At 39.0% G+C, this 23,128-nt stretch overlaps 1 protein-coding gene across 2 annotated transcripts in view; it reads left to right on the forward strand.

Moving 5' to 3' along the window:
• LOC143113491 (mitotic checkpoint protein BUB3) overlaps positions 1-18,638 on the forward strand; it is a 46,699-nt gene extending 28,061 nt beyond the window's left edge. The window contains exons 4-8 of one of the 2 annotated variants that reach the window (XM_076275443.1): positions 1,721-1,872; positions 14,680-14,838; positions 15,320-15,497; positions 17,565-17,835; positions 18,355-18,638. In XM_076275443.1, the coding sequence (XP_076131558.1) occupies positions 1,721-1,872; positions 14,680-14,838; positions 15,320-15,497; positions 17,565-17,785 (710 nt within the window). In that variant the 3' untranslated portion in view covers positions 17,786-17,835; positions 18,355-18,638. The remainder of the gene's footprint in view (positions 1-1,720; positions 1,873-14,679; positions 14,839-15,319; positions 15,498-17,564; positions 17,836-18,354) is intronic. The other variant, XM_076275442.1, reaches the window with a different exon arrangement.
• The last annotated feature ends 4,490 nt before the right edge of the window (positions 18,639-23,128 follow it).

Here is a 23,128-nt window from a genome sequence, read left to right on the forward strand (position 1 = left end):
TTGGAGCTCAAGTGGAATTTTGATTTGCCGACGAGAATTCTTGGGCTAACCGTTGATCTGCCGTGTGACAGGTTGGGAATAGGCACCCGCAAGCCCAGCACTAAATTCCGAGCGTGGTAAACAAAATCGGATGTTTCAGGCAGTAAAAGCCCTGATAAGAACCAAACTAGATTTTGTTAAAATCTACACACCTATGGATATTGAGTTAAGGTTAAGGTTAAAAAAACATCGTTGTTTTAGAATTTCCGAACGAAATGGTTGGCAATTAGCGTTTGCGATAATTATCGTAGCAAATAGCCTTTGGTGATGACCGCTTTAAAAACATGTTTTTCACTCGTCTCGCTGGAGTGAATGCAGAATGTGGGCTGTTGCACAAAGAAATGAGTGAGGAAGATAATCTGCATTATTCTCTGTTAACCAAAAGCTATAGTGCTATAATGTTCACGTCACCTTGGTGAGTTAGACAGAAGACGGGCCCTGCTTGCTCTGATTAGGTATTTCTGTCCCTCCCAAACTGTGTTAAAATGGTGTGCTGTGTTAAGACTGGACGTAGTTAAGCCTAGGCATAATTTCAGTTGGTGCAACCGACGTAAATTCTATTCTAAAGACTGGTCTTAACAAAGACCAACTTAGCAGTTAGGACCAGTGGGGTATACTACGATACATGAACATACCCAGGCTTTCTTTGGATAACCTATGATCCAGGTTATCCAAAGAAAGCCTGGGTATGTTCATATATACAGTGGGGAGAATAAGTATTTGAACCCATGCTAAAGTTGACTAAAAAGAGGAATATAAAATAATCTGTTAGAAATTGATCTTAATGCCTTAATTAAAAAAATGATTAAAAATCTAACCCGAACACCAATTTTAGTGAATGAAGAATGTATCGTAAAGTTGCATCCTGATAAAGTTCCCTTGGCCTTTGGAATTAAAATATCCCTACATCACCACATACCCTTCACCATACCTAGAGATTGGCATGGTGTGGCATGGCATTGGAAACTTGCCAGTGGAATGTGTTTTTTTTTTTAAAAGTTGCTACAGTAACTGTGGAGACAAAAGTTATCTTAGGGAAGGCATAATTTAAAAATGTATCACATTTGCTAAATATATATAATTTACTGAGTTTGTCTCTAACAGAGTTGACAGATTTTTCTGTTATTACATCATTTTTTTCAAATAAATACTTGAAGTCTTATAGGTTTAAGCTCAGCAAATACTTGTCATGTTAACTTTGAAGTGTGTTCTATGACTATAAAAAAGTTTAATGATAAAAATGCATTATATTTTTTTGGTTTCTCTCTACACTTGAACTGTACCCTGAATTATAGAATTACCCATATATATCATACATACAGTATACATCAGTGTTTCTCAAAGTGTGGTCCGCAAGCTATCCCAAGTGGTCCGCGAGCAGACATGGTAAAATATAATATAGATGAGTTGTTTGCAATATTGAACCAACTTGTGAATCCAAACAGTTCTACAACACTGCCTATGTAAACTATGCCAGTTTAAATCATATGAATCCTCTGACACAATAAGCAAGGTGGTTCAGTGAGTAGGCCTACTGTGTAATATACTGTTGAAGTAGGTATGTTGTTGTTTTTTTAGCTAGGTGGTTGTGTATTTTATTTTAATTGGTTAAGTGGTCCTTGGTCTGAAAATGTTTGAGAAACACTGGTATATATAACATGTATTTATGTTTTCTCTGTAGATACTATTGTTGGAACACATGATGCACCAATTCGCTGTGTAGAGTACTGCCCAGAGGTCAATGTCATGGTAACAGGCAGTTGGGACAGGTCAGTTCGACTGTGGGACCCAAGGACCCCATGCAATGCTGGAACCTTTACCCAACCTGAAAAGGTATGAATGATCTTGATCTTGTTGTGCTAGCCCAATTCAACACTTAACATTAGCTACATAAGATCATCATTAATATAAACCCTTTTTGACAGTGGTCAGAGATAAAGGCCTATTGAAAATAAAATAAATGTTGAGCATGACTAACAGATTGTGATGGGAGGAAATTTACTCATCTAATTGACATGTTATGATATCACTAGAATTGCATAACTTAACGTAAATACTGGATGTTGAACATACTAGCCATTTGTTAGTCATTATAAGTCACTAATTAATACCTTATTCTGCAAGGACTACCCTTACTGCAAGGACTACCCTTACTAGACCCTTAATTAAGAATTTCCCCTATGTAAGCTCCTAATTACCCCTTATTCATAGTTCTTAAATAAGTTGTTGCATATGAATTATGACCTAAATATGCATGGCTCAGTATGGGGCTTGTTGGGAACAGGACTTTTTATCATAATTAACATGTGCTGTATCCAACTAGCCCTGTTCCCAAGCAGAATTTTGAGTTTTTGACCATCTAATTGGCATAAACACAATGGCTGCCAAAATGGCGATTTTGGGCACTTTCTTCAGACGGGCATCATTATACCATGTAAATAAATTAATATTGCTCACACCTGTGCATCTCAGAAATCTCCTGTGGGCAATAAATAAAAAGTAAAGGCTATAAAAAATATAAAAATGCAAAAAAATATATTATTATGCTAATTAGCCTTATTATCACCTCGTGAACCATACTCTTGACTATGTTTACGGTCCTCTTTGGCAAAGAGCCTGGCCTGGCTTCATTGGTAAACAAGTGTATGTACAGTATATATAGAATATCGCTATGTTTAAGTGTAATTACAGTATGTACATTTATAAATATAAATAGAATACTATGGGTGGGATGGGGGCAAAATGTTCGCCTCCTTGTTGTCCCTGTGAAGGTTGCCATTGACATGGACACCTCAACAGGCCCAGGCAAGGAGGCACCGGGGAGGTGGGGGGTGGGCGTTGATGGAGGGGTGTGAGGAACCAGTGATGCGTTGAGCAGTTTTCACCATCCTCTGCCGTGCTTTCCGGTCGGAGGCAGAGCAGTTGCCATACCATACTGTGACACAGTTGGTGAGGATGCTCTCAATGGTGCAGCGGTAGAGGTTTAGAAGTTCACCAGGATCTGAGGAGAGAGGTTGTGTTCTTTAATTTCCTCAGAAAGAAGAGCTGCTGGTGAGCCGTCTTGATCAAGGTAGAGGTGTTGAGGGTCCAAGAGAGGTCCACAGAGATGTGGACACCCAGAAACATGAACTGGTGACATGCTCCACCTCAGTCCTGTTGATGAGGATGAGGCTTTGTGTGCTAGCTTTTGACTTCCTGAAGTCCACAATGAGGTCTTTGGTCCTCTTGGTGTTGAGAGCCAGGTTGTTGTCGGTGCTCCGCGATGTTAGGTGCTGGACCTCCTCCCTGCAGGCTGTCTCATTATTGTTGCTGATGAGAGCAATCACCGTAGTGTTGTCTGCAAACTTGACAATGGTGTTAGAGCCATGTACAGATATGCAGTTGTAGGTGAAGAGGGAGTAAAGGAGGGCTCAGCACACGCCGGTGTTCAGGGTGAAGGTTGAGTGGGTGAGGTTATCTAATCTAACAGACTGCGGTCTGTTGGTTAGGAAGTCCAGAATCTAGTTTCAGAGGGAGGTATTGATGCCCATTTCACTGAGTTTGGTGATCAATTTGGAGGGGATAATGGTGTTGAATGCTGAACTGAAGTCAATGAACAGCATTCTTACATAGGTGTTGCTATTGTCTAGGAGGGACAGGGCGGAGGGAATTGCCGTAAAGATGGCATCCTCTGTGCTCCTGTTCTGCCAAATTCTCTTGAAGCACTCTATACTGCAAACAAAAATCTACCTATGGGTACAAATAAAGTAACTTGAACTTGCACTAGTTATAAAGTTATTCATCTAGCTATTAATTCACAGGACATTCAATCATTTTACTAACAAAAAGGTTATGAAGAAATATGGGTAACACTTTATGGTAAAGGTACATGAATTATCATGAATTAATTCATGATTTTATGCATTACCTCATTCCTTAATATCCTATGAATCATCAGGGATTGACATGAATTAATATACTCTCATTCATGATGACCTCATGTAGGGCTGGGCGATAAAACGATAGAGATATATATCGCAATAGACATGTAATCGATATCAATGAAAAATACATTCGATAGAACATTCGATAATTAAAAGCAGCACACACCTCCCGCCTTACGTTGTCCATAAATAAACAGGCTAAATATATCTTGCATTGTAGCTAGTATGTGCAACTCTATCAGAGTAGGCGATAGAACAGACTCGAGTCCTTGCCCTGTGCACTCTCTCTCTCTCTCTCTCTCTCCCCGTCTCAACAGGCGCACCCCTCCTCAGCATGCACATCCAAACATTCACAATCGTGCAAGACGACTGGCTATATTGCTATTAAATCTGGTTAGCATTAGCACGCTGCACGAATTTGTTCAAAACTGTTGCATTCAAATTGACTGCTAAATTCTAATCATCTCAATCCCGATGTAAATGGAAAAGTATTTTCCAAGACTCAAACGGGCCTATTCCAAGGAGAAAAAGTATTCATTTGAAACTTACACACGTGGGTAAATTGAACAGCCTGACCAGTAGACTATGATAAACTAGCAAATCAAGCTACTTTGTTTACAATATTTCCAGGCTTTAACCAGTGCTGCTTTTCATTCAGTCTTATTTATTTGAGTGTTTTTCATGATTGTCAAGTCAAGTCAACTTTATTTCTATAGCACATTTAAAAACAACTGAGTTGAACCAAAGTGCTTACAAACAAACATAAAACAATGACAATGGTACAACAACAATAATCACATAACATGGGGGGAAAATAAATAAATAATTGAAATAATAAACTAATTGGTCAAAAATAAAATAAAGAATAAAGAGTGTGTGTGTGTGGGGGGGGGGGGGGTATTAAGGTAGATTAAAAGCTTGGGAGAAAATGAAAGTCTTTAAGTTAGACTTAAAGCAGTCAATGGTTGGAGAGGACTTAATATGTACAGGTAGACTATTCCAGAGTTGGGGGGCAACAACAGGGAAGGCTCTATCACCCTTAGTTTTAAGGCGTGTTTTGGGGATATAGAGAAGATTCTGAGATGAAGACCTAAGTGATCTTGGAGTGCTGTAAGGAATTAGTAGGTCACCTATGTAACTAGGTGCCAAACCACTGAGGGCTTTGAAGACAAAAAGTAAAATTTTAAACTTAACTCTGTGCTCCACAGGTAACAGCCAACACAGGAGTTATATGCTCACGTTTCTTAGAGCCACTTAATAATCTAGCTGCTGCATTTTGAACTAGCTGAAGTCTGTTGAGAGTGGAGTGGGTCAGGCCTGCATATAAGGAATTACAATAATCTAGTCTAGATGTTATGAAAGCATGTATAAGAGTTTCAAGATCGGAGAAGGACAAAAAGGGCTTCAGTTTTGCAATGGTTCTTAACTGGAAAAAGCTGCCTTTGACCACACTATTTACTTGCTTATGAAAATTTAAAGAGGAGTCAAAGAAAACCCCAAGATTCTTTACTTCACTGTGGCAGTTTGCAGAGAGAGGTCCTAGTGCATTTTTCAAGATAGAAACATCGCTTGGAGGGCCAAAAATAATTATATCAGTTTTACTTTCGTTCAGTTGAAGAAAATTTCTTGCCATCCAGCATTTGATGTCACTGAGACAGTTAAAAATATTCTCCAAAGAACAAATGCCATTAGTGTTAACAGGCAGGTAAAACTGAGTGTCATCTGCATAGCAGTGATACTGAATGTTATACTTTTTAAAAATTGAGCCAAGGGGTAGCATATAAAGAGAGAATAAAAGAGGGCCCAAAATGGAACCCTGAGGAACACCACATTTTATAAGGGCAGAGGAAGAGGAGAATTTGCCTAAACTAACTGAAAATGATCTATCACTAAGATAAGAAGAGAACCATTGCAAAACAGAACCCTGGAGACCAACTTCATCCTCCAAGCGTTTTAATAGGATGTTATGGTCAATGGTGTCAAATGCTGCACTCGGATCAAGAAGCACCAAGAGGGCACAAGATCCAGAATCAACTGCTAAGAGAATGTCGTTTTGGACTTTAAGCAAGGCCGATTCAGTGCTGTGCAGAGATCTAAAACCTGATTGGAATTTATCACATATATTGAACTCACTCAGATAAGAAGAAACCTGAGAGAGGACAACCTTTTCTAGTATCTTTGACAGAAAAGGTAATTTAGAAATAGGCCTATAATTCTTCAGGTCACTGGGCTCAAGGTTAGGTTTGTTTAAGTAAAGGTTGCACAATTGCACGTTTAAAACCTGAGGGGACCACTCCATTGGTTAGTGAGTGATTAATTATGGCCAATACAAGAGGGCAGATGATGGTAAAAACTTCTTTAAAAAGGCGTGCAGGTAAAACATGTAAGTGGCAGGATGTAGATTTCATATGGGAGACCACCTCAGAAAGCTGGGAGGAAGATATAGCCTGAAACTGTTGGAGGCAGCTAGGTGAAAGTTCTATCACTGAGGGATCCGAATCTGGAGGTGAGATTTGAGATTTTATTTTGTCAATTTTATTGATGAAGTTGAGAAACTTCTCACAGATTTCTGTTGAAGGGGCAAGAGTAGATGACGCAGAGGCAGGATTTATAATAGAGTTAATGGTATTAAATAAAACTTTAGGCCTATGAGCATTTTTGTTGATAAGCTGAGCATAATACTCAACCTTTGCTGCCTTAACAGAGTTTTGGTAGGTCTTTAGAGAATAATCTCTGAAAAGGTCATAGAAGACCTGAAGCTTCTCTTTTTTCCATTTGCGCTCTGCTTTCCTGCAAGATTTTCTGACAGAACGGGTCGTGGCATTTAACCATGGAGTGGTGATAGTTTTGACACGCTTTTGTTTTAGTAGGGCAACACAGTCTAAGGTCTCAAGACAGTGTGCATTAAAGAGAGTGACTAATTCTTCAATGTCAGAGCAGGTGGAAATAGCAACAGAGATAGTAGGTGAGTGAGAGAGGATGAAAGTATTAGAGAATGTTGTGGCTGTGGTGGAATTAATAGAACGGGCAAAGGAATAGGACTTAGGGGGAGATACAGGGATACAAAACAAAATAGATTCAAATAAAATCAAAAAATGATCAGAGACCCCAACATCCATAATTTCTAAGTTGGAAACATTGAAACCATAAGACAATACTAGGTCTAATGTGTGGCCTTTCTGATGTAACAGATTGCACAAGATTGAAAGAGTCCACAAGGCATAAAAAGTCCTTAACCAAAGGTTTTGATGGGCAACAGATGTGAATGTTAAAATCCCCTAAAATCATGAAATTGTCAGAGCGAGAGGCCATAAAAGATAGTAGATCAGCAAATTCTTGAATGAAATTACAATTAAGCTTAATTTTTGGTGGTCGGTAAACTAATGCACAGAGGAGGGTGGCATTTATCTTTACAAGCTGTACCTGAAAAGTGGAGAACATATCAATTTGTACAATTCTACATTTAAAGTTGTTATTATAAACAGTGACCAGACCACCTCCATGACCAGTAGCCCTAGGGCAGGGGTGGGCAAACTTTTTGGCTCAAGGGCCACATTGGGTTTTGAAAATTGGCCGGCGGGCCGCACAACCCCCCACGACACACGCGTAAAAAAATACATTTTTTTATAGCCTATAATTTAGTATGAAAAGTATTTGTTTTAAAATACTGCTAATTTGTTTTTAAAATACTGCTAATTTTATGCTGTTTAACAAATGTATAAATTGTGCACTGTCGCTTTAAGACAGTCGCTTTAATTCACGTTTATTTCTCATTGATCTTCTGCCTGCTCCGCTATGGCTAGTGCTACCTACGGCTGGGCCCTCTCACAGTTTTTAAATGGTCAGTAGTGGGAACTACTGTTGCCTTCATGATTTCCTTTTAAAACTTTCTTATAAGAAGGAGATATCAATTATCAACAATCACAAGCCAGCTGGAACCTGCGGCTCTCTCTCCCTCTCGTGAGTGCAGACGCGTTCCCAATTAAATGGATTGCATAATGTTCACGTTAGATCTGCTGCAAAGGAGATAACTTAGAGATAACATCATGTAAAACTATTTAACATGATGTTTTGACATTGACATTGTAAACGTTATCTAAGGAGAGTGAAAAGCAGTTTGCAGTAAAGCTAACGTCGTCTCTATCCCAGGAAAAAAATAGCGAGCAGCCTGATAACTAAATGAAATGCTCGGCGGGCCGGATGAAAGTGCTTGGCGGGCCGGATCTGGCCCGCGGGCCGCAGTTTGCCCACCCCTGCCCTAGGGGAATTCATGAAGCTGCAGTGAGGAGGGCAGAGTTCTCCAAGTGGAATGACGTCGTTACCGCTGAGCCAAGACTCCGTTATAAACAAAAAGTCCAGGTGATGAGACGTGAAGCGGTCGTTTAAAATGAAAGTCTTGTTACAAATAGATTAGGCGTTCAATAACGCAAATTTGACGGGAGGAGGGTCTTGCGCATGCTGCAGAACTTCCTGCGGTGAACCAGCTGTGAGAACTTTTACCTTCGGATGAAGGTCTTGCGGCGGTTCAGGCGCAGTCTGACATGGTGATGTGACATTCTCAGCAGCTCCATCAAAGTTGTCCAAGATGTGAGAGACAGATTCTCGCTGCGTTGTTGGTCGCTGTAGATTCTCCACTGACACTGAGTTGTTTGCGGGAGCGGACTGCTCTGGAAAACCGAGTTGATTAGGCAAGAAATCCCATGGAGATGATGGAGGGATGCTTTCGTCTGTCGCACGGATGATAGAGCGACCTGCGCCTCTGTGCAAGTAGCGTTTCCGCCGGAGGATCCCCGCTGCCCGGCAAAGGTGGAGCACCTCGATGTTGATGGTGTCGGTGGAGGCGAACTGTCGAAGTTCAAGGGGTGTGTACTGAAAGCCCCCCATAGCCAAAACACAAACTCCGACACGGCTTGATGCATCAGCCAGTCCAAAGTGTGCAATTTAATCACCTAGCTAGCATGAAGCCCCAATCTCCGGCTGGTCAGTCAACCGACTAAACCAGCAGCTGGACAGCCAACCAACTATATGAACCCAGCGTATTCAGGATAGAAAAGGAGAGACACTAGCAAGCTCGAATCCAGCACAGCTTCCACCACACAAGCAGACAGCAAGTCCAATAGCAGTGAAGGCCTTGCTGATGGCAATCGGCAGGGGGGGAAAAAACAGCTGAACACCAGGCGAAAAAACAGCGCAGGTAGAACTCGGACTAGAGGCAGACTTCATAAAACGCAATAAAAGTGTGGAAAAACAAGATAAACCGTTTAAATAAAAAAGGCTATCTATAACTGTACAGCTAAATTAACGAATCTACAATAATTGAAGAAAAATAATCAGGAATAAAATAGTAAAATATTAAAAAATCCGAATAAAAACAGGTCAGACGGAGCGGCTTGCAGCCAGCGTCCCCGTTGCTAAGCGACCGAAAAGATTGTGTTGCTATTTCTTTTCCCTGTTTGCTTTGATTGATAACTGAGGTGATTAAAATCAGAGGAAGGTTAAGTTTAAAATAAAAGTGTTTAAATTGGACTTTTTTTTCTTCTGGTCCTTATCTGAAAAAGATTTTTTTTTTAAAAATCAATAATTATCGATATCAACTGATATGAAATGCTTATATTGTGATACAGTTTTCAGCCATATCGCCCAGCCCTAACCTCATGTATGAACAACACATCAACTAAAGCATTAGGTGTGATGGGTATATCATTATGATTTCTTAAGCATGATCATCATGATTACATGAATTTTAGGTTAATTTCTCATGCATTCATCATGTCTGTGGTAGGGCTGCACAATTAATCGAATTTTAATCACGATCACGATTTTGGCTTCCCACGATCAAATTTGAGTGATCGAGCGATATTAAAAATGCGTGCTCTATCCATAGAACCAACCTGGCAATCCTACACTACAAAACAAATCAAGCGCTCCTTAAACTTGTCTGACCATGTGCCTGCATGCAGCCTTTCAATGACAGCTGCTCCCTGCACTGCTCAGCCTGATGCACTGCTCAGTTTGGATGCACTGTGGACTAATAGCATTATGTTAACTATTAGTAGGCTATTTAGATTATACAAAAAACGACGATCAAAAATCTAATGTGTGGTATGTTTGGCGCAGCAGAAGGCCAAGAGCTTGTCCCCCGAAACGGATCATCCGTTGTTCGAAAATATTTCGGATTTCAGGCAAGTGAAGTTAACCAAAACATAAGCAAAGCAGGGCTCTCAACTCATACCGTGAAACACATCACATGACGTAAACCACACATGCCTTTTTTATCACGTTAACTTTTAGTCTTTGTTTGCTTCCTCCAATATAGCCTATAATAAGTGTTGAGCTAACGACGGGATTCGTTAATTTATTCATGTATTTTATAAGCTACATGTGCAACCTACAATGCATATGCGTTTCAAGACAGCCTATGCAAAACGAGTGAACAGTAATGAAAATGTAGCCTACACGTCAGTGGTTTACATATCAACGAATGACTAAACCAGGGGTGTCCAAACTGCGGCCCGCCACGCACTTCCGGCCCGCCGAGCATTTATTAGTTTATCATAGGCTGCTCGCTATTTTTTTCCAGCGATAGACGACGTTGTGGTCAACTTTAGGCTACTGCAAACTGCTTTACACTCTTCTTAGACTACGTTTATAATGTCAATGTCAAAACAGCTTATTACATCAAGATAGATAGTATCTCCATAGCAGCAGATCTAACTGCTACTCAATTTGGGAATGTATTTGAGTGCACGAGAGGAAGAGAGCGCGATGGCAATTATAAACTGTAAGAGGGCACAGCCATAGGCACAGCACTAGCCATAGCAAAGAGTCTTAAAGTGACAGTGCACCATTTATAAATGATTTAAACAGCATCAAATTAACAGTATTTCTTAAGAAATTAAGTTGTCATTTAAATAATACAAAATGTTATTATTATTATTATTATTATTATTATTATTATTATTAGTGTGTGGCCCGCCGGCCAATTTTCAAAACCCAATGTGGTCCTTGAGTCAAAAAGTTTGGAAACCTCTGGACTAAGCGATTAAACTCAGGAACAAGAAGCAGAGCTTAACTGGCTAATGGGGAGCGTTGGGAGGATTCCCGGTGGGCCGTTAACGTTTCCCCAAATACTAACAAAGTAGCATGCACAAAAAATTTGTTTGGAAGTTGCAGTCAAGTCTATATTTGCAGTAATTTAGGGGAGTAAATGTGAAGGGAAGAATTTGGATGAGCCAGATAGCAAGTCCAATATGTTTAGGGAAAAAATATTTTTGTCACTAAAATTAATTAATAATCGTGATAAATAATCGTGATCTCAATGTTGATCAAAATAATTGTGATTATCATTTTGGGCATAATTGTGCAGCCCTAGTCTGTGGCCCCTCAACTAAAGTAGTGAATAATGACATGTGTTTAGAGAACTCCAATGTTATGTTCAAATCAGAATTTGAGCAGTAATGACCACATTTTTGGCAGAAAAATAAATAGTCATGATCATGCTTAATACATCATAATTCATAATGATGTGCCAACTGTACCTAATACTTTAGTACAGTCATGTATGAGGTCACAAATGACAAACTATGAACTCAGCAATGCGAACAGAACGCTTGTAGCCTCCCTGTCTGTGTGACTGCAGATAGATCGGTGAGTTGCACAGTTTTGAAAACGAACGTTAAGGGTTGTTTTAAGGACATGTTTGTGCATGCCCATTGCCAGCCACTCTGAAACAGTCTAAGGCGATTCAAAACTATCTAAAACTAACTAAATTATCCTTTAAGGATATTTCCGTCAGGATGACCGCGTCGCCTCCAGCTTAATTTCTCCAAAACGGAGCTTTTGGTACAGCTATTCCCCAACAGATTAATATCTTCACTGACCTTAATAAAATCGGCACGTTACTTTGGCGCCATAATAGATTTTTGGGCATGCCGTTTTTTCATAAACATTTTTTAAAAAAAAGATGAAAACACTTCTTTTTTGATTCCATATTTCTACCACATTGCCTTAAAATCTTTTGGCATGTGACCGTGTAATTTTCAGTCAGAACAAACATATTGGTCAAAAGAAAATTAACATTAAGTTGATATGGGTATGAACTATACTGCCCTGCAAAAGGCAAAAGACCTTAACTGGATATCTTGCATGAAAGTCCATGCTGATTATATTTAAGTATATGCAGAAAATATAAGAAAGTGACCAATATTGAATATTTACTCATATTTTGATATATATTGATAAATACATGGATATATATTAGGGGTGTGAATCTCTCATGTAAAAGACGATACGATTCGCATCTAGATACATGGGCACGATTCGATACAAGAAAAGATACATGTTTATAAAAAACGATTCAGTACGATTCGATGCGATGCGATGCGATGCGATGCGATGCGATTCGATGCAGTTCAAGAATGGAAAGCATTCTGAAAGAATTTTTATAATTTGCTCAAGGTGCACATTCATTTTATATTATCAATTATCATGGTCATGGTTGTCAATTAGGCAACAAAATGTGTGAATATAATTATCTAAACTGAGGTTTGTTTCATATACTGTATTGAAATGAAAAAAGAATAGTCTACATTTCAGTCAAGCACAGCAGCCAATTACAACATAAAAATACATTTTTATAGACTTTATAGAGTTATATCTGATTGTTTTCATGGAGCTGTAGCCTTGTTGAGGTAAGACAATACCGAAATAAAATAAATCAGTGCTTAAGACACTCTTGGCCTTTTCTCATATAGGCCTAGCCTACCCTACAAGAATAAAATAGGCCTACAAATCAATGAACTCTCTGGACTTATTTTGTTCCAACAGTAGACCTAATGCAGAAACCTAAAATGCCACAAGTCTGAGTGAATATGAACAAAATCATTGGCCAATAATTTATGCATCGTTTTAGCAGCAAGGGCCAAATTATTATTTAACATTAAGGAAATCCTTTCATCAAAGGTAAGGCTACTCTACAGACTATCGTTGCTGTTTAGGAAAGCTATAAGTGCTTAATTTCGCGCTGGATTTCGAAAAACAAAAGCCGACCGAGTGCAAGTTGTCACATGGTTAAGTTGCAATAGATGTATGGGTAATGAGGTCATTTGACAACTTTGGGCAATGAATGTAACCAAAAACGAACTGCATTACCCACAATTCCGTGCCACGTATAGTTTCAAAACCGGAAGTGGGATGAACGCGCTGCTTGGAACGTAAATGAGTCTGAGCGAGCAGAAAAGGTTGTGCACCGATTCATAACAAGTAAATCGATATAACGACCGGTTCATTTCAGTTTTTTTCCGATACGGGGCTTCACGTATCGATGTAGCCGTATCTTACACGTTAAAAACGGATACCGATACGTATCAGTTAATCTTTACACCCCTAATATATATGTATTTAACATAGTATATTTATTTAGATGTGCTTAAAGTTTCTTTGTTGTATAGCCAAATGTATTAAAGGTTTTAATGGAGATAAGTCTGTAAATAAATCAATCTTATCCCAATCTTTTTTATCAAAATTCATTGTAATCATATAGGCTAAGAGTTGTCAAAATGTTCAAATGTAGGCTATGGCCTATTTCTTTACGCAAAGGCTGACTGACTGTCATCAGCTCTGAATGAAGAATTAAAGCAATAGTGCTATTGAGGAAGAAACGTAAAAGAAAGCACAGTGAACGTTATTTTAAATCTCAACTTTTCCTGCACTCAGCATTTCTCATTTTTCTGACAACATAAGTCCCATTGCTCCAAGGCCTAATTAGTCCAACCACAGCATTTTTAACAAGTGTCAGGAACAGGCTTGGGTAGATTTAAATGCCTACCCAAAAATTCTGTCTTGTTATTGTATTGTGTGCACAAGGCTTAAGTTAAAGAATACAAATACCCGTGTCTCCCATGTTTTGCCTGTAGCCTAGTTATAGGTTTGTGCCAGTATGACCACCTTCCCCTCCTATTGCGTTCGTTTATGTTTTGTGAATGAGCCTCTGGCTGTGCCTGTTCATTGATTTCACTGATCTCTAAAAAGCACTGGATTGACTAACCTAGCCTATTGTCGCCGGCGCCACCCTATCAATAATAAAGTGATTCTTTACAGTGTTTCCGCTAGATTTGTTTTTAACAGTGGCGGCAATTTTTTTAAATTCTAGTTGCTAATCACACCATTTAGCCTAACGTGACTTGAGAGGGACAGAATTCAGAAACTAAAGACCGGCCCATCTTCTGTCTGACTGTCACGGTACCGAGCGGAGTTACCTTCAATCAAAGTGGGTGTGACCAATGAAGCAGAGGCAGTGGTTGAGAATGGACCATAAATGTAATGATGTGTCTTGAACACAACACAAGCAGAGGGGTTCATAGAAAAATTACCAAACAAAGAAAGGGAAAAAAATAGCAATAATTCTTCAAAAGGAAATAGATTCCACAGGTGACTATTTTCAAAATGCAGGGTCGTAACACTCACGTTGCGCATCACCAGCAACATCAAGACTGACATCACATGAAACAGAGGGGTACATATAATTTATAGTGTCTTTAGAGAGTAAATGTTCTGTGTGCCTTTGTGGTTTTGGCAATGTCCTTGCACTTTTTGCATTTTATCATGTTCCTAGGCATACCAAAAATGGAAAATATAGTAGATATGGGATCTGGGAAGGTATTTGTCTATATTATTTTAAGTATTATGGTAACATTATCATTAATTTCCCCTTCCAAAGGTTTACACTCTGTCAGTTGCTGGAGATCGACTTATTGTGGGAACAGCTGGAAGGAGGGTGCTTGTATGGGACCTCAGAAACATGGGTTATGTCCAGCAGAGAAGAGAGTCTAGTCTGAAGTATCAGACTCGTTGCATCCGTGCTTTTCCAAACAAACAGGTTTGCCTTGTTATTTCCTTGTTTTTGTAAATTAAACCAAATTTAATGTAGACATGATGCAAATGATAACACAGTATAATACTGTATGTATACAGTACACTGCAAAAAAATAAAATCTAACCAAGTGTTATTAATCTTATATTAAGATCAAACAATCTATTTGGTATTGTTTTACAGGAAAGCGCTAGGTAAGTCTCTTTATACTGAAAACAATACCATCAACATTGTTTGATCTTGATATAAGCTTAATAACAGTTTTATATATAATTAATACACAAGCAGTTTTTGCAGTGTAAGTTTCTGTGTTTCTTTTACTTTTATGTTTCATTCAGTCATGAGTGAATTATATGCATATAAATAGAGCCATTGTTTCTTTTCTTTTTTCAACATACATGTGTGTGTGTGAGATTCTAACATTTTTTTTTTAGAATGGGCAATAATAACTGACTGTTTAGTTGTATGTGGTTTATGCTATCTGCAGGGTTATGTTTTGAGCTCAATTGAGGGAAGGGTGGCTGTGGAGTATCTGGATCCCAGTCTGGAAGTGCAGAAGAAGAAATATGCATTTAAATGTCACCGTCTGAAGGAGAATGGCATTGAGCAGGTCTACCCTGTCAACGCTATCTCTTTTCACAGTATTCACAACACCTTTGCCACAGGTACACTTTCCTATTAGTTCTATCTTCTACTATGACTGTACTGTGCAGTAATTCCGTGGAAATGCATGGATTCCAGTTGCTTCCAGTAGCAGCAACTGGAATCCATGCATTTCCACGGAATTATTTTTGGAATCGTATCCCTTATCATACCTGTTCATTTGTACTCGTCGCTCGACTTATCGTGACTAAATTCAAGATGGCGACCAACGGTAAATTTCCGGAAGGTACTGTCTGTATAAATCGTCTTGTAAATAAACTACCAGTGCTTTTTCAAAGTTCTTAGTGTTTTTTAAATGTCAAGGCCCTCGGAAGTCTACCGATGAAGTGTGGAGCTACTTTGAGCCTTGTAAATGGTGTAAAACATTGATTTATTTGCATGGCTAGGCCGATGCCCGAGGCACCCCCCTTGAAAAACTGTTGGTAGCATCGGCTAACTAGCACCAGATTTCTGAGTGCAGGGGACAAGCCGAGATGAGCTATGAGACATACGTTCACACTCGGTATCATGTTTCAACACACTTTAGGTCAATATCAAACCGGAATTCTCTAATGATTATATTTATTCTAAACAGGATTATTTGTTATGTGTGGAACCTTGCTCTTGCCAAAATGAATTTGAAGGGTATGGTACCACTAGTGGGGGTTTTATGGGGGTCCAAAAACCCTCTCCGGCAGAGGTGACTCTTTTGGAACCCCATATTTGGACCCCCAAATGACCATGTGGGCACTTGATGATCCTAATGGGATTTATACCAACTTCACCGTGGTGCCATAGTCAACGTCAAAACAGTTATACACAGTTAATTACTTTACTACTGACTGATAATGGGTTACCATCAAAAACATAGCCTGAAAAAAGCAACCCTTACCCCAGTAATGTTTGAATGACTGAATAAAAAAAACCTAAAGACATTTATTCTGCAGAGGAGTTGCTGCTTACATCTCGTGACCGTGCGTCTTCAGCTGTGCTTCATATGTGCCTTTCGCTATAGACCAAAAAATGAGTAGGCCTAGGCTAATAATTGGATATAGGTAATTGCTATGCATAAATGTATTGTCATAATCAGTTACCTTGTCAACCCACAAATAATAGTATATGACAACATTTACTTTTTTATATTATTTACTACAAAGTCTGGTATAATACAGCCTAAACAATGTAGGCATTAAGTCAAGTATCAGTAGCTTAATCCAAGTAGGTAGGTATCCAAGTAGGTAGTTCCAGAAATATGCTTAACCAACATGGACGCGCGAGAACGCTCGTGCCCAACACTACACTCGTGCATGAGCTGTCATCTCAGTGTGTCCCACAGAATTGAATTCTATTTGTGGTGGTAGGTTTGCAGAATTAACTCGAATGCAACAGTTTTTAACAAATTAGTGCAGCGCGGTTATGATTCTAACCAGATTTAAGCACAATTTAGTACAACCAGGAAAATCATTGTGTGGTGGTCAATGTTGATATTGTGGTGGGCCGCCACAAATAAATCAATGTATGGGAAACACTGCATCTACCAATCAGCATGTAAAAACTGGTGCTAGAGGTTGCAACCATGTAACGCCATGTTTTCAAAAATGTCGGCGGCCAAATGCCATGCTAAGTGGCTGAAGCTAACCCTCCAAATCCTGACCCCCTGGCTGTGACCTAACCCATGTATAAATATAGTGAAGTAACATTGTGCAGTAGAAACATTATATAAATGGGAACACTTATGTTCTAACTATAAAAATGGCGAAATCAACCATATGCATGCAAGATACACTCTTCACAATGACTGCTAAGAGCTGTTATTAGACATTCACTAAGATGTATAGCCCAGCAGAAATCTATCTAAAATAAAACTTTTTCGAAGTACCATTCATTATGTTGTAAAATATTGAAGTTGTGGGGAGTTTATATGACTTAAACTGTATGTTTTGAAGTGTTGAATTTCCCAGTGTATATAATGTACTATATAAATAAACTTGCCTTGCTTTACCTACTTGCTAACGTATGTTGATTAGCATTTGATTTTTACCCTTTTGTACAGCCAGATTTTTTATTAAGTCTTTTATTTCCATTGACAGGTGGTTCTGATGGCTTTGTGAACATATGGGATCCCTTTAACAAGAAGCGTCTGTGCCAGTTCCACCGCTATCCCACCAGCATTGCATCTTTGGCTTTCAGTATTGATGGAAGCCTCCTTGCAATTGCTTCATCTTATATGCATGAGCAGGGTGATATCACACACCCAGAGGATGCCATTTTTATCCGACAGGTCACAGACGCTGAGACCAAGCCAAAGTGAGTTATTTCATCTGGTCACAAAAAAACATGAGTACCTGTGGACTCTTTAAGGTAAGAAAAATACTGCAGAAAAAAACACTTTTTTGATTTTGATAGATTATTAATACCACTTGGTTAGATTTTATTAGTTAAGCAGTTTTTGTAGTGTGCTAACAATAAGTAGGAAGTAGTAGTAAAGTAAGTAAGTCTTTATTTATATAGCACATTTTTATGCACAGAGTGTAACCCACAGCACTGTACACACAGACATCAAGACATAGACAAACAAATTAACAAATAATTGAAAATAAACAGAAAGATTAGATGTATTCTATAGAAATGGAGTCTGTTGCTCTTTTCTTTTAGCACCCAAAAGCACAATACAACATTTTATCTGGGAACTGTCACACATGACCCTCATGCTTTTCTAGTCGTTTTCTGCAACCATATTTATAAACAACCAGCTTGCGAGTACAGTCAAATCGGTATTTAAAAATACTGCTCTAACTTTTATTGTTTTTTTTAATGCCTAAAAAACATTTGTGGACATGATTTAATAAAAAAAAAAAACACTCTTGTTTTGGTTTGCAGGTCAACTTGAATGTCTCATGGATAACCAATCTCTTGGTCACCTGTTGTCACCCAATTTTGCCTGTTTTTCCCCTTACACTATTTTTACTCTTTTTTTCTGCCTCTGTCATACTGTAGAATATGTTTATTCTCTCCTCTCTTTTTATTCCCCATAGTTTGCCATTTGAAAGACGACTTGTATATCTACTTAGTGTTTTGTGTACATTTTCAGACTCCATGCTGCCCTGGCATCACTCTTACTTGAGTGTTTCCTGGTTTCCAACAAATAAACAAATGAAATATAACTTTCTTTTACAGTGTATTTTGACAACTCATAAATATGATTGGGGTCTTGAGATCAACTGCTGACTTGACTGTGACTCGCCCTAAAACTGACGCTGCCATGTCAAGAGCATTTTGGCATGGCACAATGTGGAGGAGCTACCTGAAACATACTGTACATCTACGGTGACCCTCTTCATTGTATTCCCTGTAATACAGTTTCAGCTTGCCTCATCAAGGCTCTTTGAATAGAAATCTTTGGCCATGCTTTCTCCACTTTAGGTGAGCAATGAACTCTTCCAGGTGTAGCTTTTTAATGAGATATTTGAGCTGTCAAAGTGTCGTTATTTCCTTCACACTTCTGATACCAATGGGTCAGAACCAGTGCCAGTAACAACTGGTTTCAGCTTCCCTCTTGTGAGATTTGTCATTAAAACACTGCAAAAACAACCAGTCAAATAAATGCAAAAGAATCACTATTTCTATACCACTAACAAGGCTCAAAATAGCACCACACTTCGACGGTAACATAATAAGTGTCCCTACATGTAAACCAAAGCATTGTGAACTTTGTACACAACAGGTTATTTTAAAAGATATAGTTTAGAAAGACTGTACCGTTCACATATACAGGCAATGCAGGCAGGCACCATCTTGGAAAAGGTCATGTGACAGTTCGCAACGTTGGACCGGTTGAATCATACATTCTATGAGTTGAATGCATAGGCTGAATGGCGTGCAACGTGAGCTGGACTGTCACGTGACTTTTACCTCAAAGTGTGGTGCTATTTTCTATGTCTACACATTATCTACACATGTGTTATTAACCCCTAGGTTAATCTTGCGCCGGAATTGTCCTTTCATTTCGATTGATTAATTACAGAAATAATAACGTGTTAAAAAATTAACGCTGATTAATCGCATTTCATAGTGACATTTGAGTGCAGTCTGGCTATCTTGACTGAAGGAGGCAGACGAGAAAGCACTGCTTTGAATGAAACATTTAGCCTATTTTTTTTAAAAAGAACGCCCAGACCAATACTGTTGACAGGAGCATCAATCTACTATTTCTGCAGTAAGGAATTTCCGTTGCCTACCATAGCAGTACTCAAGTCTGAAGTAGCACCTCAATGCAAAACAATACGGAGGTAATTCACGCATTACAATTCAAATTTCAGTAATTAGTTAGTTACTGTAACGTCCATTCCTGCATTACTCACAATATCTCTAATATATTGACTTATTGTTTCCATAGCAGCATCCAGTGATTGTTTATTTAAAATTAGTGCTGTCAGTTAAACGCGTTATTCGCCTATTTCACGCTGCCATTTTGAATATCGATAAGCCGTAAACTCGCTTCGGGTTAACAATGGGTGTGTTCGAAACGGGAGACAGCTGCCTACTGCCTCCCTCCCTACATAGAGAGCTGTCTAACTAGACATGACTTTGGATTAAATGCATCTTTTAAAAATGAGCGTAGCACTCTAGAATCTTTGGTTAACACTACGGTATGACGTTAGCAAAGGCCTGACGTTAAACTAAATTAGCTTACGTAAGCTAGCAGGCTAACGGTATAAATTAGTTTTACGGCCGGCAGATATATCAGACCAGACGCTATTAATGGTTACAACAATGGCATAATCAGATAGTAAGTTGTTTATTTTTCATCTCTTTTCTACAAATCTAAGCAAAATAAGGTCACACAAATGACATTTTAAACAGATTCAGCAGCCATTACCGATGTCATCCGCCATGTTTGTTTACCTTTCACAGCTGTTTCAGACGTTGCCGCAAGGGATTATGGGTAGGAGGGAGCATGAAGTGTGCATCGATGCTGCCTTCAAAAATGACCGTTATTTGGGAATTCTAAGATATCTTAAAAGGCAGCAGAATTTGTTTTTTCGGTTTCGAACCACACTTGCTGCCTTGCTCCCCAGTTAGATATCTTAAAAGGCAGCAACTTTACCCGTTTGGAACACACCCAATGTCTAATGGAGAAACTAACGTTATCGGAGCTATCTACAAGTTTACAAGGAATTTGCGGCATCTGCCAAATATTCACAGGTGGCAGATACTGTGTAACATCACACGAAAATTAAGCGATCCAAACTGGATCGGGGATATACATTTTTCCATGAACAATTTATATATAAATACGAAGGTAAAGTCAGTCAGCTAGCTAGATGGCTAATACCAGATAACTAGATGGATAATACTAGATAAGACACAACAGCTTGTAAATGCACTTCAATAAAGCAGTGTAACAAAATTATCCTGTAGCCTACTTCTACTAAACCATCAGAATTGGATTGTAGATAAAGATTGTTCCATAAACAGTTTATGTTTTGTGAAGGTAATGTTGATGTCAGCTAGCTAGGTGGCTAACGTCAGATCCAAACAGCTTGTAAATGCACTTCAATAAAGCTGTGTAAAGGAATAATCCAGTATTTTATTTTGAAATTATTACGTGCATGTTGTTTTTGTATAGTTTCCAACGTAGTAGGCCTAGATGGTAGTGTCGTTGTGAGATCACTGTGCTACCAAGCTCTTAGAAAAAACGAGGAGCCGCACAAACGAGATGTAGTGAACATTGAATCTTTCAGGGGCAAAAGGAACAAGTACGCCGAAATAGCTATTGTTTACAACAGTCTTTTTGAAGGGGATGCGTTGGCCAAATAATATTAAAAAGATTCAACACAAATGGCTATGGTTTGTCAACAAAAACGTTGTTTAGAGTATGTATCAATAATTGACAAACAAACGCTACCTACCCTGTTTTTCGTGCTAAACGTCACTGAAGCCTAGTTGATTGAAGGATGACATCTTACTTGCAACAGTGTCGATGTCCGAGACCTGGGCGATGTTTGAGCATCTTGCAATGTTAATAACAAATGCACCTTCCTGTGTAGACTACAGTAAGGAGCCTAACTTGTGAAAGTTAGGTGTGTTTTATGGGGAAATGTTTTGGATATCATAGAAATGATGGTCATATGAAGGACAGATATACACACGAGGCATTTAATCAATGATATACCAGCTTGGCTTTTTATGTAAGCTTGCCTTTTATGTAGGTACATTGTAAAAGGCAATCTTAAATAAAAAGCCAAGCTGGTATATCATTGATTAAATGCCTTGTGTGTATGTGTCCTTCATATGACCATAATTTGTATGATATCCAAAACATTTCCCCATAGAAACACACATAAGTAGCAAATTGTTGCAACACTATGGAAGACAAAGCTCTTATTTCTTTCCCAAAAGTTTTAGTTGTTGTTCCACGAGTTAAGGTTCAGAAACTTTTGCTAATATGTTCCACTCACCGTGCTATTACTAACACTACTTCGGCCAGCAAGACTGCGGGGATATGCTGTTTTGTGTGTTGGTAGAGGACTCTGTAATCACATTGTTGCACATGCCACGCACTCAGGTAAACGTAACCTAACCAGTTGGTCATTAAAAAAACAAAAACATCGGGACGCTGCAGAGTGAAATCCACATTATATATGCCCTATAAAAGGTTAGTGTCAAAGTAACAAGTAAACAAGAAACATATTTTATTGAAAAACTTGTGGACATCATAGAAATACACAACATGGAACAATACATGAACACCCAAAATGAACACAATGAACAAACTATAAACCAATTATATATATATATATGTATGTATGTATGTATGCATGTATTAGACCGTCGTGAGACAGGTTAGTTTTACCCTACTGATGATGTGTTGTTGCAATGGTAATCCTGCTCAGTACGAGAGGAACCGCAGGTTCAGACAGGTCTCATCTCTCCTGGCAGCAAGGACCTCATAGCTTGCTGTGAGCCTGGAGGAGTCTCGTTCGTTATCGGAATTAACCAGACAAATCGTAGGAGCAGGCTCACAGCAAGCTATGAGGTCCTTGCTGCCAGGAGAGATGAGACCCAGCAGTGGTTGGCAGGGAGGATCCTCAAGGGAACGTGGCAAACCGCAGATATGCGGCAGGGGCTGGAGCCAGAAGTGCTCCACCACTACGTGGATCTCTGGTAGGTCAAGGTCTCCCACTGCAGCATCGTTATGATACATCTGGGTGCAAGCCTAGATTGTCAGGTAGTTGATTCTTTGCAGGTTCCCCACTTTGTACTAATGGAGGTGAAATGGCCAGACATCACCAGCATCACGAGGCACCTCACATCAAGTTTGTTGGGAGGAAACCTCAACTAAAAATGAGTCACTGGAATTTCACCCAGGTGCAAGGTCAGCTTGCGGTCACTGGCCTTCCCTGGTGTGACAGTCACTGACACCAAGTCAGACATTTCCGTGTAGAGGAAAGGATTTGGTGAGACGAGTCATTGAAGTTCTGAAAGACAAATTAGATATTTTTTATCATTCCACATTTATGGAGTATTTCTTCAATAGTATGTGTGTGTGTGCATCCGTGCGTGCTTTGTTCAATTTTCAATTTGTCTGTTTTACAATTATTCTGTTGATCAGCATGTGGGCGTGCATGTGTGTGTGACATATTTCTCGATG

This window comes from Alosa pseudoharengus, unplaced genomic scaffold (assembly GCF_046254945.1).
Source record: "Alosa pseudoharengus isolate Yale_2024_CS ecotype anadromous, Long Island Sound unplaced genomic scaffold, YU_APseudo_1.1 YU_APseudo_1.1_scf_86, whole genome shotgun sequence".
Classification (NCBI taxonomy): Eukaryota; Metazoa; Chordata; class Actinopteri; order Clupeiformes; family Clupeidae; genus Alosa; species Alosa pseudoharengus.